Source organism: Bison bison, unplaced genomic scaffold, assembly GCF_000754665.1.
Source record: "Bison bison bison isolate TAMUID 2011002044 unplaced genomic scaffold, Bison_UMD1.0 scf7180017864092, whole genome shotgun sequence".
Taxonomy (NCBI): Eukaryota; Metazoa; Chordata; class Mammalia; order Artiodactyla; family Bovidae; genus Bison; species Bison bison.
In genome coordinates this window covers 2,466,966-2,483,488 of record NW_011494664.1, presented here as the reverse complement: position 1 = coordinate 2,483,488, position 16,523 = coordinate 2,466,966, and the positions used below count along the sequence as shown (strand labels likewise).

The 16,523-nt window shown below is 41.1% G+C and overlaps 1 protein-coding gene across 1 annotated transcript in view; it reads right to left on the bottom strand.

Moving 5' to 3' along the window:
• BTC (betacellulin) overlaps window positions 1–16,523 on the bottom strand; it is a 51,358-nt gene that overhangs the window by 16,301 nt on the left and 18,534 nt on the right. Inside the window, exons 2-3 of the mRNA XM_010838168.1 lie at window positions 10,163–10,261; window positions 109–226 (exon numbers count right to left, since the gene is read on the bottom strand). Of these exons, the coding sequence (XP_010836470.1) occupies window positions 109–226; window positions 10,163–10,261 (217 nt within the window). The remainder of the gene's footprint in view (window positions 1–108; window positions 227–10,162; window positions 10,262–16,523) is intronic.

The window sequence follows — 16,523 nt, the reverse complement described above, 5'->3', positions numbered from 1 at the left end:
GACAGACGGCTGGGAGAGATCAGACTTTCCACTCCTGTCACCGCCCCCCCCACCCCAAGCCAGCACCAGTCTGCACCCCTTGGCTTGTAGGCTCCATGCTCCACTTACACGCAGGAGGGCGTCTGCTCGGCCACCACGAAGCGACATCTCCCTTTAATGCAGTAATGCTTGTACTGCTTGGGGCACCGAGAGAAGTGGCCTCTTCGCTTTGGTTGTGTGGTGGTAGCTGAAGAAGGAGAAATGACTCAGTAAATCAACTCACTTTAAATGCATGTTTGTAAATGTAATAGAATTATATTCCTACCAGTGTCGCCAGTGTTTCTGTAGAATATACTCCCATTTCTCATCGCTCCTTCTCTCCACACTGGGATATGTCAGACTTTGGGGACCAGAAACTGGCCCTAGAGACTGGCTATTGGGGAATGTGATGGAAACGTTTCAGATTTTAACTAAGATTCCTGTTTAAATGACCTCTGAGAAAAGTCAGCGCTGTTTAAAGGGTAAACATAATTGTGATAAAAGAGGAAGATTGGGAAGATTGTCAGAGGTGTGGGGCTGATGGCATTGAAAAGAGAGGAGGGTTTTTTGTTTGTTTGTTTTTGCTTTCTTCTTTTCCTTTTTTTAAACTTAAACACAGCACTTACTAAGTGCCAGATGCTGGTCAATATGCTCTATATAGAGTCATCCCTCGGTATCTGAGGAGACTGATTTCAGGACCCCAGCTGATACCAAAATCCACAGATGCTGAGGACCCTTATATCATGGTGTTTACAGTCAGCCTTTGGTATTGCCTGGTTGGATCTTTGGTTGCCTGAATCTAAAGATGCTAACAGGAACCCGCAGATTGGGAGGGGTATTAGCTGTATTAGCTCATTTAATACTCGTAACAGCCTTGTGAGGGAAGCACCATTCTAACTCCTGTCTATGGATGAGCACGGCACAACACTGGGAAAGACTGAAGGCAGGAGGAGAAGGGGACCACAGAGGACAAGAGGGTTGGATGGACTCGATGGACATGAGTTTGACCAAACTCCAGGAGATGGTGAAGGACAGCGAGGCCTGGCATGCTGCAGTCCGCAGAGTCGCAGAGTCGGACACGACTGAGTGACTGAACAACAGGAAAGCACAACACATCGAGGCTAAGTTACTTTCCCACATCCCGCAGCTCGTATGTGGCAGGGCTGGGACTCAGACCCAGGCAGTCCTTGCGTTTGACTGCTCCACTCTGTTGGGCAGGTAGCAGTCATCTGCTCCCTGCCTGAGGCACCCACAAGTCCTGCTTCTCTGAATCAAGATTATCCCACTCATTGGATCCCTGGGGCGCTTTTCCTGCTCTGAACGAGGAAGACTGGAAGCTTCATATCCAGGATTTCATTCCCTATACTGACTTTTTTCTTACCTTTTAGAATCTTAATTGCCTAATTTTTCAATTAGGGGAATAGGGGGGATAATATGGAGCAATTTCTCCATCGTTTACCTGTAAAAAGTTTCAATAAATAAGGGCTGTCAAGAGAAACAGTAAAAAAAAAAAAAAAAAAAAAAAAAGCTAACTAGTTGTTTCATGGGTTGATTCACAATAAATGCCTACCCACACCCAGAGAAAACAGCTAACTAGCCAGCTGACCCAGGGTCGGACTTTCCATTGTCATGGTATGACCAACAGCTTGCAGGACTCAGACACCTGTGAAATCAGAAAGCCCACGGTGGTCACCACAGAAGGGCATTTCACACTAGGTTTGGCATGGCACCTGGCACTCCAATGACATTAAACAATCCTTTTAGAGAGAGCAATGACCACTGAACTTTTAATTAATATTATGAAATGAGTAAATATATAGCTGCCCAGGGTCACCACAAAGGACACTCACAAAGAACTCTGGATGATCGGTACAGAGGAAATTCCTGGGATGCCAGGTCACAGAGTTTCAGAGGGTGGGAGACGTTGGAACTGGCTGACCTGGTTTTGGTCGGTGACTTGATTACCAGTCCTGCTGACTGCTCGTATGTGCCAGACATTTGCTCCCATGCCTGCCAGTCAATGGGACTCTGGTTGAAATTTCTCCCATAAATAACTGCAAAATGTCTCAAAGGCAAAGATCTGTGTATTTTGGCAAATAGATTGACCGAATGAAAATCAACTTCCATTCATTGAGTATCTCCTCTTTCCAGAGGCCTGTAGTAAGCATGAGAAAACATCAAAGAAATAAGAGATACCCTATCTAACTAGCGACATTGGCATGATAGAACAAATTTAATTCAATAATAAGCAACAAACCAGTAAAAACAACCATAGTAACCACGTAAACAGTGTGGTCCACTGGAAACAGTGGAAAAAACACTGGCTTAGGAGGAAGGAAATCAGCGTTTCATTTTCAGCTCTGCCTTACATGAGCCATATGGGTCCAGGCAAGCTAATTAAGCTGTCTGAGCCTCAGTTCCATCATCTGGAAACTGAAGATGCTAACATCTACCTTAAAGGGCTGTTGAGAGGCTCAAGTGAAAAAATGCATGTGGAAATTCTTAACTTCCCAGGTGGCGCTATTGGTAAAGAAGCTGCCTGCAATGCAGGAGACCCAGGTTCAACCCCTGGGTCGGGAAGATCCCCTGGAGAAGGAAATGACAACCCACTCCAGTATTCTTGCCTGGAGAATTCCATGGACAGAGGAGGCTTGTGGGCTACAGATCATGGGGTCGCAAAGAGTCAGACATGACTGAGCAACTTTCACTTCACTTCGTATGCAAATTCCTAGCAAAGTGCATGAGACAATAAAGTCCTTAGTAAATGAGTTGATTCTAGAATCTTGAAAATCTTGACAATTCTAAGAGAAGTCTTGCAGCAGTACAAAGAGGGCTTATCTAATTTTTTAAAAAATTCTGGAAAATGCAGAGTTTTTTTAAGAGATGCATGAGTGCTCAGTCATGTCAGACTTTTTGTGACCCATGGGCTACAGCCAGGCTCCTCTGCTGATGGGATTCTCCAGGCAAGAATACTGGAGTGGGTTGCCATTTCCTCCTCAAGGGCCTCTTCCTGACCCAGGGATCGAGCCAGAGTCTCTTGCATCTTCTGCATTGGCAGGCAGATTCTTTACCATTGACCCACCTGAGAAACACTTTTAGGAGATGGTGAGCAAGCAACAGAGTTGTGGAGAATTTCAAGAGAGACAATTCAGTCTTCAGGAATATGCCAGCCTTATGCAGGAGGAGGGAGGCAGATTTAATGGACATGGAAGAGACCTGAAGGAGAGCAGCCAAGGATGGCTGTGAATGGAAGTCAGAGACCTCAAATGTCAGCAGGCTGAAGTTTTACCCTTGAATGAGGTGGGAGAGAGTTGAAGAAGGTTCTTATGGGTTAAATTAAATGGTATGTGTGAAAGCTAAACTGTGAAGCATTTTACCAATGTATTAGACAATAAAGCACAGAATGGATTAAAGTAAGAAGATGCCAAGGGGAAAGGAGGAAACTAAGTCACATCTGAGCCACGCAGACATACATGACACAGACCTGGGGCAGGGGAATGGAGGGCAAGGAGATGAATAAAAGAATAGAGAATCATCAGTACCATTTCCATCATAAAATACAGAGAATTTAAAACATGATTAATACAATAATCAGGTAAGAACAGGTAAGAACAGGGACCTACTGTATAGCTCAGGGAACTCTACTCAATACTGCATAATAACCTATATGGGAAATGAATCTGAAAAAGAATATGTATAAATTCATCACTTTGCTGTACAACTAAAACTAATACAGCACTGTAAATCAACTGCACTCCAATAAAGAAGCATTGAGACTTCCTGATGGATCTGCTGGGCTCCAGAAAGGTCTTTTCTACTTTGTAAAGCACACCTGACTTTAAATATAAGCTATATGGCTCTGTATCCTGAACTTCACTAATTCCTCTGGCTGCCATGCCCTGCTAAACATAGCCAGCCTTTTTAATAAACACCACATAGAGCAAGATACCAGAGAGCGCCTTAACCAGCAGCTGCTGGATGCAGTGATTTGATCAGCCTCGGTTCATCCAAGCAACACAAATCCATGCCAGGGAAAGGGTTGCCAGGTCCTGTTTTGATTGCTCACAGAGTTCCCTCCTTTGCCAAATAAGCATGCCCTTAAATATTCCCAGCATTATTTGGATTTGAAAACACTTCCATGTCACCAAGCAGAAAATGTCCTGTGATTTCTCTATGGAACTTTAAAACCTGGAAGAAAAATTAATCACACATATTGCCCTTCCCACTCCACACTTCCCCCCAAAAAAAGCTAAATGGGAGCCTCTCCCTCTCTCTCTTGCATGGAAATGAGAAGGCTTATCAGCATTTCCTCCTTTGAAATGCACCTAAAATTCCAGTTGCTTTCATCTAATATTCATCAAGGTCACATTATCTGAAAACTGAACAGCTATGAAATCCAACATTTTCTGCCTATCATGAGACCTGATGACATAGGGAAGGGGACGGTAAAGTCTATCCTTCCATTCCAGAGATATTTATCAAGAAAAAGGAAAAGTTAATCTTATGACAAAAGAATGATTAGTCCTACGTATTGTGTTTCTCTGTTGACAAGTGAATGGCATGGTCTTAAAAATGTAACAGCCATGAAGATTCCTCTGATATTGAGGTTTGTTTGCTGTTATTTAGTCACCAAGTTCTGTCTGATTCTTTTTCAACTCCATGGACTGTAGCCTGCCAGGTTCCTCTGTCCATGGGATTTCCCAGGCAAGAATACTGGAGTGGGGTGCCATTTCCTATTCCAAATACTAGGGGTGGTGGAACTTAATTACTCTTTTTCCCTCCTACTTGCTCTTTTCCAACTCACACTCCCCAAACCAAATCATTTCTCTGGGAATGAGTTTGTTCCGCAAAACTACATGGAAAAATTGCATGTACCAGATCACAGCACAATCTTTTAAGTGGATGGGCACTGCAGGTAACATATCACAAACTCTTCATGAGATACTATATTCCAAAGATTCTACAGCCAATTAAATAAGAAACCACCAGGGCTACTGGAGGTCAATGATGTCAAAATTTGATTCCAAGAGTTAGTAGAAGGGATCAGAAGTAAGAATATCTTTCTTTGATAGTATGGGCAGGTAGATAAGAAGTGGTCACATTTTGGGGGTCATTAGAATCATTAGATGAGATGTGATGGGTTCTCTTGAGCCAAACTAAAGTGGAGAAATACAGCAGACACCCAGATAACCTAGTTTAAATATAGAATTTTCCTCATTTTGATGGATGCTTTGATCAAACAGTGTGGTTCTTTAGTCTTTCTGTGTGTATATGCTAAGTTGCTTCAGTCGTGTCTAACTCCTTGTGACGCTATGGACTGTAGCCCCCCAGGATCCTCTGTCCACGGAATTCTTCAGGCAAGAATACTGAAATGGATTGCCATGCCCTTCTCCAGGGGATCTTCCAAACCCAGGGATCGAACCCGTGTCTCTTACGTCTCCTGCATTGGCAAGCAGGTTCTTTTCTACTAGCCCCGCCTGGGAAGCCCTAGTCTTTCTGTACTTGATTCTTATTCTCCAGCCAAGCAGGCTTTGCCATGCCTTTGTGATTAAAACTCTTCACAATTAATACATTAGGCTTATTTTCATAAAATCGTCTCTTACCTATTCTGATAATGCTCATGAAAAATCTATTTAATGATTTTGCAAATGGTATCAATATCAGCAACTCTTCTGAAATCAATTACTGGGATAATGCTTTTTTGGTAAATCTCATCACAGTATTTATAACCTCTTGTATCTCTAAATCTTTAGTTAAATACATAGTTAAATCTCTATGTAAGAGATTTAAAAGAGGGGAACTAAATTCAGGCTTCCCTGGTGGCTCAGATGGTAAAGAATCTGCCTGCAATACAGGGACCCAGATTCGATCACTGTGTCAGGAAGATATCCTGGAGGAGAGAATGGCTACCTACTCCTGTATTCTTGCCTGAAGAATTCCATGGACAGAGAACCCTAGCAAGCCACAGTCCATGGGGTCGCAAAGAGTCGAACATGACTGAACAACTAACACTTTAAACTTCTCAACTTTATAAATTTTGAGATAGAAGTCCTACAAATGTTAACAAAGAGAGAGAGGAAGGGAAAAAAATCCTTATAAATTGACCTTCACACACAGATATCTGACCTAAAAAGAGTGGAAAACAACCAGTGCACCGAAGAGTTCAAATGGTCACAGCAGAATCCGGAGAAAATTTCCTCCTAGACTATGAAGTACAGCCTGAGACTTTAATATTTTAGACCTCTTCCCAGTAGGGACTTCATTTTACAACCTTCTTAAATCAAGAAGGGAGGAAGAAGGTTTTATATTTTTTAAGTTAATTTTTCTTCTTACCTTGCCAACTATCTCCGTGGGACAGGGGAATGTAAATTCAGGATGCTCTTGAAAAAGTGCAACATCAGAAAATTTATTGTAATTGAGGATTCCCATTTGTCTTACATTCAATGCCATTTTTTGTCAAAATGTGAATTGGTCTATTTCTCCAGGAAAAGAAAAATAAATCTCACAGATGTATTTGTTACCCTCCTGAGCTTCTAGGATATGTTTATACAGAGGGCCAATCAGGCCTCATCAGCAAGTCTTTTACCCAGAAGGACTGTGTCAACCATCTGTGAGCTTACAGGACTGGACATTCACTTATAGCTGCTCTTTTCATTCTAGCCCTTTTAAAGGAAGAAGAAAGAATTCAGTGTTGAGATTTGCGTGTATTTCATATATTTAAAATTATTCTTGGCTAGGAGATAAATAAGAATGGACAGGGAAAAAATTGCATTTCTTTTTGTTTTTCAAGAGTGCATGTGATGCCTCCTTTGCTCATTCTCCCTGGCTGGTTTGACTTCAACTCCCTCAGCTCCTAAATTTTGCAATGCATTGAGGCGCAACACTTACTCAGCTTTTCTCCTTGCTCCTCTTCCTCTCTGGGTGTTTCCTGGCTTCAAACAGCTTAATGATAACAATGCCCAAATTTATTTCCATCCCAGATCTCTTCCTCCCATGCTAACTGCCTCATTAACATATGTCTCACTGGCATTTCAACTTAACACTTCCAAAATGGAACCTAGGATTTCCACCCTCCTCAAATCTTGTCCTTCCTCATCTCAGTAAATGGCATCTACCTCTTTTTTCCTATTACCTTTGTGACCTCATCTTTGACTATTTTGTTCATTGCTGCATCCTTGGCACTTGGAACAGGGCCTCCTGTATAATAGGTAGCTCATAAGTACTGACAAACTGAATAAATGTTTCATTCAAGATAGAAAATGACGGACTAAAAATGGAATGCTTAAAGACTGGGGCTGTTGGCAAGTAAAATCCTGAAATCATTTAGAAACAAGAAGGACCCTTAAAAATCATTTAATTCAGGGGTCCCCAACCTCCAGGGTGTAGACCGGTACTTTCTGTCAGATCAGCAGCATTTGAATAGAAATAAAGCGCACGATGGGCTTCCCTGGTGGCTCAGACAGTAAAGAATCTGCCTACAATGCTGGAGACCTGAGTTCCGCCCCTGGGTCGGGAAGATCCCCTGGAAAAGGGAATGGCAACCCACTCCAGTATTCTTGCCTGGAGAATTTCAAGGACAGAGGACTCTGGCAGGCTACAGTCCATGGGGTCACAGGAGTCAGACATGACTGACTAACACTTTCACTTTTTCACTTTCAAAGTGCACAATACAAGTAATGCAATTGAATCATCCCCAAACAACACCCCCATCCCCAGTCTGTGGAAAAATTGTCTTCCATGAAATCAATCCCTAGTGCCAAAAAGGTTGGGGACCACTGAAAGTCACTTCTTTATTTTACAGGTTCCAAATTAAGTCTTTGAAAGCTTGAGCAATGTGCTCAAGGTCACACAGTTACTCAACAGAGACAATCTGCTCCTGTTTTACATTAATTTCTCTTTCAAGAAACCACTGTCATTTGCACTTTCAAGGAATTGTTTTTTTCAGAATTTTTCTCATGTATTGAACATTCCAGTCTTCTAAAGTGATTCTAGAATATTACCATGGGAAGTAACAATACACATTCTAGAGCCAGTCTTTCCAAGTTCATGTCAGGCTACTCTGCTTACCTGTGACCTTAAACAAACTAGGAAACAATTTATAGACTGAAAGTGCAATCTACAGCCTCTATAGAAAATAGCAAGGAGTTTATTCAAAAATTTTAAGTGGAACAGCCATATGATCCAACAATACCACTCCTGGATATTTATCCAAAAATCAGGATCTCAAAAAAGAAGCTGCATTCCCATGTTAATTGTAGCATTATTCACAATAGCCAAGATGTGGAAACAACCAAAATATTTATCAAGAGATGAATTGATAAACGAAATACAGTATATACAGACAATGGAATATTAATCAATCTTGAAAAAGAAGAAAATTTTGCAATATGCAGCAACATGGATGAACCTGGAGGGCATTATGCTAAAAGAAATAAACCAGTCACCAAAGGACAAGTAATACATGATTCAACTTATATGAGTATCTAAATAGCCAAATGCACAGAAACAGAGTAGAATGGTGGTTGCCACAGGTTGCGGGGAGAGGCCTTGTTTGTTGTTCAAGGGCTATAAAGCTTCAGTTCTGTAAGATAAATAATTACTAGAGATCTGCTATCCAACATCACATGCTATAGTTAATAATATATGCTAAGTTACTTCAGTTGTCTTTGACTCTTTACAACACTATGGACTGTAGCCTTCTAGGTTTCTCTGTCCATAGGATTTCCTAGGCAAGAATACTGGGGTGGGTTCCCATGCCCTCCTCCAGGGATATCCCCGACTCAGGGATCAAACCGAGGCCTCTTAGTCTCCCGCATTGGCAGGTGGGGTCTGGGAAGCCCCAGTAATACTGTATCATGCACTTAAAATGTTGTTAAAAGTTCTCATGACAATAACAAAATTTAAAACTACATTTAGGAGAATGATAAGTAATAGTTTTTAACCCTGTCAATCATGAGATTACAGAATAATCTCCCAAAGGAAATGTGAAAGTGTCATTTAAGACATTCGAAACCAGACTGAAGGAAAACACACATATAAAGTAGGCTTTGTCCTTCTCACTACACAGGTGACAAGGCTCACACCGTCAGGATCTAAGACAGCCATGGACTCCACAGCCCATGGGCACTCTCCAGACCACCCACTAAGGGGAGGGAGGAAAGAGGAAAGTCGGGCTAGAACTGATGACTCACATCAGGACGACTTGCTCAGCGTGCTCCTGGCTCAGTTACAACATCCCCAGGACACTAGGAAAGGAGCACTTGCACCAGGTCACCATACTGCAGCTCAGAGAAGTTTCCAGAGGTTCTTCTCCACTCTGCCCTACTTTCAGAACTGGCCTATGTTGTGTTGCGTTTTGTTTTGAAATAAGAAACAGCCTCTGTAGAAGATCAGACCATACAGTGTATAAATGACAGACAGACCTTAGACCAGAAGTCAGTCAGCTGTGACCCAAAAACCAAATCTTGTTCACAGCTTCTTTCTCTAAAAAAAAAAGTCTTATTGGAAGACATCCAAAGCCATTCATTTGCATACTGTCTATGGCTACTTTCAATGGCAGAGCAGAGTAGTTCCAAAAAAGACCACAAACCCCACAAAATCTCAGTTTTTACTATCTGACTCTACTAAAGCTGACCCCTGCCTCAGACTAATAACTTTGAGAATACTAATTCAAGCATCTGTAAGGTAAAATATGTTTTAAAAATTGATGCCTTCTTCCCTTCTTTTAAGTTATAAAATAGAAAATAAAATTTTGAATTTGAATAGAATGTGCCAACTTTCTATGAATCTAGTCTAAGATATCACATGATGCTAGAGGCTGGAAGTCACATCTATGATGGAATGAGAAAGACCTGAGTGTGAATCCCAGATTTGCAGTATACCAGCAGTGTGACCTTTGGCAATTACATATTCTTTCTAGCTTCACCTTGAAATAAAGTAAAAAATGTTACTAGCTCATAGAGTTCTTGCAAGGAGTGAATGCACTACTGTATGTAAAGCCCAGTGCCTGGTACATTAGCAAGTGCTCAAAAAACTATCTGGTTTTATGATTACTGTATTATCAACTTAAAACCTAGAGAAGTCAGCTTTCTGAGATTGAATACAAAACTGATGAAATACAAAGACATCACTAGTTATGCATTACCTGGGCAGTTTTCTGCGTGATCTCCACAAAGAAGGCCATCATCTTCAGGACTTCTGGTTGAATTCCCATCTGCCAGAACACAGTGGAGGATCACTAGACCTTCAAGTTCAAAACAGAACCAAAATAAACATGAAACCTTGAAAACGTGCTCAAGACAAAAGATTCTATCGAAGTCTCAACCATTTATGAAAATAACAAGCCTGTGGCTCCCATTTCCAAGTTATTTTCTTGCAGCATGGAAGGGGCACCCAGGCCAGCGTGTCTCATTTTTCAAGCTCAAGGCTCAAGACAGAATTTTCAAACCAGTATCACTTTCTGGGCTTCCTTGGTGGCTCAGACATTAAAGAATCTGCTCACAATGTGGGAGACCTGGGTTCGATCCCTGGGTTTGGGAAGATCCTCTGGAGAAAGGAATGGCAACCCACTCCAGTATTCTTGCCTGGGAAATCCCATAGACAGAGGAGCCTGGAGGGCTACAGTCCGTGGAGTTGCAAAGAGTCAGACACGACTGAACAAACAACACACACACATCACTTATATCTGATGAGACCTGGCCCTATAAGTGAGAAGACTTAGCCATAGCTGTGATGGAGCCTTATCCTATGAGCAGAAGCACAAAGGGAGTTCTCAGCCACCTGATGGATATATATACACTGGTGAGCTTCAGGGAAGAGGGATAATGAACCCATGTGGCAATGTATTTTCTCCACTGGTCTTCACACGCCCAGTGCTTCTCAAGTTTTAACTACCCAGTGTGCTTCCTTCTGGGGAGATGCAAACTAGATATTCAATTCATAGGAACTGTTTTAAAATTTGAAGTTCCTCCAGCTTAGTAACTCTGTCTCTGAGAAGGACAGGCCTCATGGAAAAGCAGGGGGAGGAAAGGAACATGGTGCTGAGGTTAGGAAAGTTTAGAATACAAAGGGTAGTCCTTGCAGGGATTCTGATTCAAACAAACCAACAGTAAAAATCACAGTAAATATAATCAGGGGAATTTGACAATCTTAAGAAATTGTTAGAGTGTCAAGTGTGATAGGAGAAGGAAATGGCAACCCACTCCGGTATTCTTACCTAGAGAATCCTGTGTACAGAGGATCCTGGTGGGCTGCTAGCCATACGGTCTCATAGAGTCGGACACGACTGAAGCGACTTAGCATGCATGCATGCATTGGAGTAGGAAATGGCAACCCACTCCAGTATTCTTGCCTGGAGAATCCCAGGGATGGAGGAGCTTGGTGGGCTGCCGTCTATGGGGTCGCACAGAGTCAGACAGGACTGAAGCGACAGCAGCAGCAGCAAGTGTGATAATGATATTGTGGTTTAGATTTTAAAAACAGAATTATATCTCTTAGAGATATGTATTTAAATACTTATTAAGGAAATTAATGTATCTCTGATTTGCTTTAAAATAATCCAGAAAGGGAAGACAGGTGTGCAGCAGTGAGGGAGAGGCATAGATGAAACGAGATGGTCCATATATTGCTCATTGTTGAAGCTGGGTGGTATGTATGTCAAGGTTCACTCTGCTGTTGTCTCTACTTTTACATATACTTTAAAATATCTATAATAAGAAGCTGGAGAGGAGAGGGCAGAGGAGGAATGATAAAACTGCTTGGGAGCTGGATGATCCTGAGTTCATAATCTGTTTTTGCCACTTTACAGCCATGTACCATGGGCAAATTTCATAACCTCTCGGTTTCCTCATTGGCAAGATGGAGATAATTATTATCCCTTCTTCAGAGTGCTGTCGTGAGGCTCCAACCAGCAAAGTATGCAAGGCACTTAATGCAGTGTTAACGCTTAATCAGTACTGTTAAATTACTCATTATTATGTAACTAGTAGGAACAGAGTAACTTGCAAGAACAGAGTAACTTGCCCACTGGTTGTGTTGACAAGGTTCTAAGCTGCACATGTCCTTCAAGTACAATTAAGCTCAACAAACATCCACAAGCACCCCCAAAACACACCTGTGGACAGGAAATGCTCTACCCTCAAACTCCTCCAAAGCTGATAAGGCAGGTAATCAGCCAACCAAGTAATCAAAACACAGTGATAGTATTGTACCAGATAACAATAGAATCTAGAAAGTTCAAAGGCGGGAAGAGTTTCAAAAACAGTTTTTTCAAAACAGAGAGTTTTTTCTCTCTCTATTGAATTGGGGGGAAAAAAAATTTTTTTTTTTAAAGAGGTGGTACCTAGCATTGAAAACAGTGAAGAAAAAAAGAAACTCATATCCATTGATAATAGGTAAATTATTACTACTCTTCCGCAGGACAATTTATCAGGACTTTTAGCTAAAAGCTTAAAAATTGTCCAAGTGCTTAAATCCAGTAATCTCATTTCTAGCAAGTTTTCCCAAGGAAATAAATTAAAATACATAAAAAGATTTCACTACAAAATTTCTACATGTGACATGGCTTATAAAAAAATTAGAAATTGGCCTAAATATCTAACAATAGAGAGCTGATTAAAGATATAGGAAATACTTCTGGGTAATATAATGCTCTTCAGTCATAAAAATTTATTTTCAAACATTTAAAAATATCCCTCAGTAAGAGAAGCAAGTTATAGACTAGTAATTAGTGAGATCTGAGTGTTTTTTTCTGCATGTGTTTGTGATAAATATAAAAATATCCATATAGATAAATAGTTTAAAAAAAAGATGGGTAAGTAAGTAGATAGAGTTGCCCACATGGTTAGAAGAACTTTTTGTTAATTATCCTAATTTGCACTTTCTAATTTTTCTACTTGACTATTCTGTTTGTTGAAACAATAAAAAAGGAGCAGCTCAAATTTAAAAAAAAAAACCAAACACAATTTGGCACAATTTGGATACCAAATTTCTATATATTTTTCTGCCTTTAACCCTGTTACCTGGCTCCTCCTTTCACACTTAGAACAAACCAGAAACAGTCATTTAAGACTTCTCAAGTACAGGAGCTATATATTTCCCAGCTCTGAAATCCTGTTATTTAACACAGAACACACGGGATATTCAACAAATGTTGATAGAAGAGTGATCTTAGATTAATCTATGAACATACAAAACAAACATTAAGTTCAAAGATCCCAATGTCAATGTCCAGTGGAAAATTTTATGCTTTTTTATTATAAAACAGGTTTAAAGCATTTTTAAAACCCCACATATGGGCTTTCTTCATGGGCACAATCAGAGGCATTCATTCTTCGGTTAATCTGTTCTGATGATGGAAACTGAAAAAAAAAAAACATTAAATCTCATAGAGATTTAACATCTGCAAACTAAGGATGGCAATATCTTCATCTTAAGACTATTGTAAAATGTAAATTAACATAAGAGAAGATACACACATGGCTTGACAGATAGTGTACAACTTTTAATCTTCTTGAGTTCCTTCCCTTATCAGTTTATAATTTAACACAACATTCTTTATTCCCACATGACAGAGGAAGTCCTGATTCCATGGAAATCCTGCCTGGGCCTCCGAACACTCTGGCAGGCTGTGCCCAGGCTGTCTTCTGCTAAGGCTCACTCCACATGCTGGCATCAGCTGGCAAAGAAATTCCACTAGGGAGAGCCCCTGGGAGGACCCCTTGGGTTAGACATTCTCGGGCCAATTAGACACCAAGTTCAAGGGTCTGTGATGAGGTACATAGCTCCTCCTACTCCCATGCAATAATCTTCATTAGCTGGTGGTCATGAACCAAATCAAGCTTGATTTTAAAGAACAATTTACTTGGTCTGCATAGTTTTTTAAAACTGAATCATGATGGTTTATATCAAGCCTGGATTTTTCTGCTTCTACTTAAAAAGTGGAAGTCTGAAACACCTTCATAGCAACAACTAGCTGGAACCTAGTAGCACATGACCTCTTTAAATGCCACAGACTCCATCAGGCTTGCTGAGTTCATTTATTTTAACTTCCTAGACCCTGACAGGAACCTGAGTGTGTGATCCATATGGAGAGACTCAGAAATCAGAGAAGTGCTCACAAAAGCATCTACTCAATATTGAAGGCTGCTTCAAAGAGAAAGGACGCTCCTGTTTCATCCATAATTCAACAGATATTTATTAAACATTTTGGGTTTGGCACTGATGCAAGACACTGAATGTTCAAAGATAACAAATATCATCACTACCTTCAAGGAACTCATATTCTTATAAGGAAGATCGATACACAAATCCATAAGATATAATGTGATAAGCAGAACAGGTAGCATGGGACTAACACAGGGTGGAGAATCAACTTGCATAGCAGCAAAAACTTCACAGAGAAGGTGGGAATTACAGTGACTTTTTAATAGGTAATAAATGCTTTTTTAAAACATCAATAACTTCTAGAAAACAAATACTGAGTTATCAAGATAACGTGCTTATATCATATTGTTTCAGCAGTTGACAATATTTATGTGGTAATGATAATATAAATATAAATACTGATGAAAGTGAAAGTCACTCAGTCATGTCTGACTCTTTGCAACCCCATGGACTATACAGTCCATGGAATTCTCCAGGCCAGAATACTAGAGTGGGTAGTCTTTCCCTTCTCCAGCGGACCCAGGGATTGAACCCAGGTCTTCTGCATTGCAGGCAGATTCATTATCAGCCGAACCACAAGGGAAGCCCAAGAATACTGGAGTAGGTAGCCTATCCCTTCTCCAGCAGATCTTCCTGACCCAGGAATCGAACTGTGGTCTCCTGCATTGCAGGTACATTCTTTACCAACTGGGCTATCAAATGTGTCATAAAATTAAGACCATTAATTAGCCAACATAGACCATGTAGAGTAACTAGTTGTGATTAATCATTATCTATGCAGTGCTCATCTATGCAGTGCTCATCATCAAAGTGTTTTGAGTATTACCCTTATAGTCACTATACTGGAATGAGAAGAGAAACTCAACAAGTCTAAACTTGACAACTCATGAAATAGTATTACAAACAAATGGTTTAGCAATACAGAGGTAAATACAGACGCAGCACCTTAAAGAGTCAAAAGTGGTTGATTCTAGCAAGGTGAAGAGCCAGGAAGGCAGGAACAAAGATCTGCTATTCAATATTATGATCCTTTTAGCACTATTTGATTTTTAAAAATCTGTGTATGTGTATTACTTTATTAAAAACAAAATTAATTTTTAAGAAAAAGACAACTAAAATTGTAACTAACCAGGGCATTCTAAATGAAGGAGACAACTTATAAAAAGGCATGGCATGAATAATACAACTTGTCCAGTTCTTTGGAGGGCTGGTGGGGATTGTGATGGAAGAAAAGATTGGGGGGCCCGTGGGTCACAAATGGCTGCTGCTGCTGCTAAGTCACTTCAGTCATGTCCGACTCTGTGCGACCGCATAGACAGCAGCCCACCAGGCTCCCCAGTCCCTGGGATTCTCCAGGCAAGAACACTGGAGTGGGTTGCCATTTCCTTCTCCAATGCATGAAAGTGAAAAGTGAAAGTGAAGTCGCTCAGTCGTGTCCGACTGCAGCCTACCAGGCTCCTCCATCCATGGGATTTTCCAGGCAAGAGTACTGGAGTGGAGTGCCATCACCTTCTCCGCACAAATGGCCAAGAGCCATGTTAATTACTTTGGATCTGCTTCCCTGGTGGCTCAGACAGTAAAAAAAAATCTGCCTGCAATGCGGGAGACCCAGATTCCATCCCTGGGTCAGGAAGATCCCCTGGAGAAGGAAATGGCAACCCATTCCAGGATTCTTGCCCGGAAAATCCCATGGACAGAGGAGCCTGGAGGGCTACAGTCCAAGAAGTCACAAAGAGTTGGATGTGGCTAAGCAACTAACACTTTCACTTTCGTGTAGTTAAAATGGGGTCATTGAAAAGTTTTAAGTGAGAACCATTGTGATCGTCTGTTTTTCCACTTTGAAAAGGTTCCTTTAATACCAGTACAGGTGATTCAGACACACCTAAATGACGGTGGTGGCAACACAACCCTATGGAGAAGAAGAAATTAACATGAGAGACATTCACAAAGTGAAATATAAACAAAAAAGACTTGGTGACTAATAAGCTAGAGTAGGAGGTGGGGTAAAAGGAGTCTAGGATGACTCCACAGTTTGTGACTAGAGTTACTGGCTGGATTGCGGTACCAACCACCGGTATAAGGTATACAAGAAAACAAACAGGTTGAGGATTGCTACAGACTGTTTTGTTGAAACCTAATCTCGAATGTGATGTGACTAGGTCGTGAGGGTGGAGCCCTCATGTTTGGGATCAGACCTTATGAAAGACACCTCACAGAGCTCCCTTGCTTCTTCTGCCATGTGAGGACACAGTAGAAAGATGGCTGGCTATGAACCAGGAAGCAGGCTCTCTCCAGACACTGAATCTGCTAGAGATCTTCATCTGGGACTTAGCAGCCTCCAG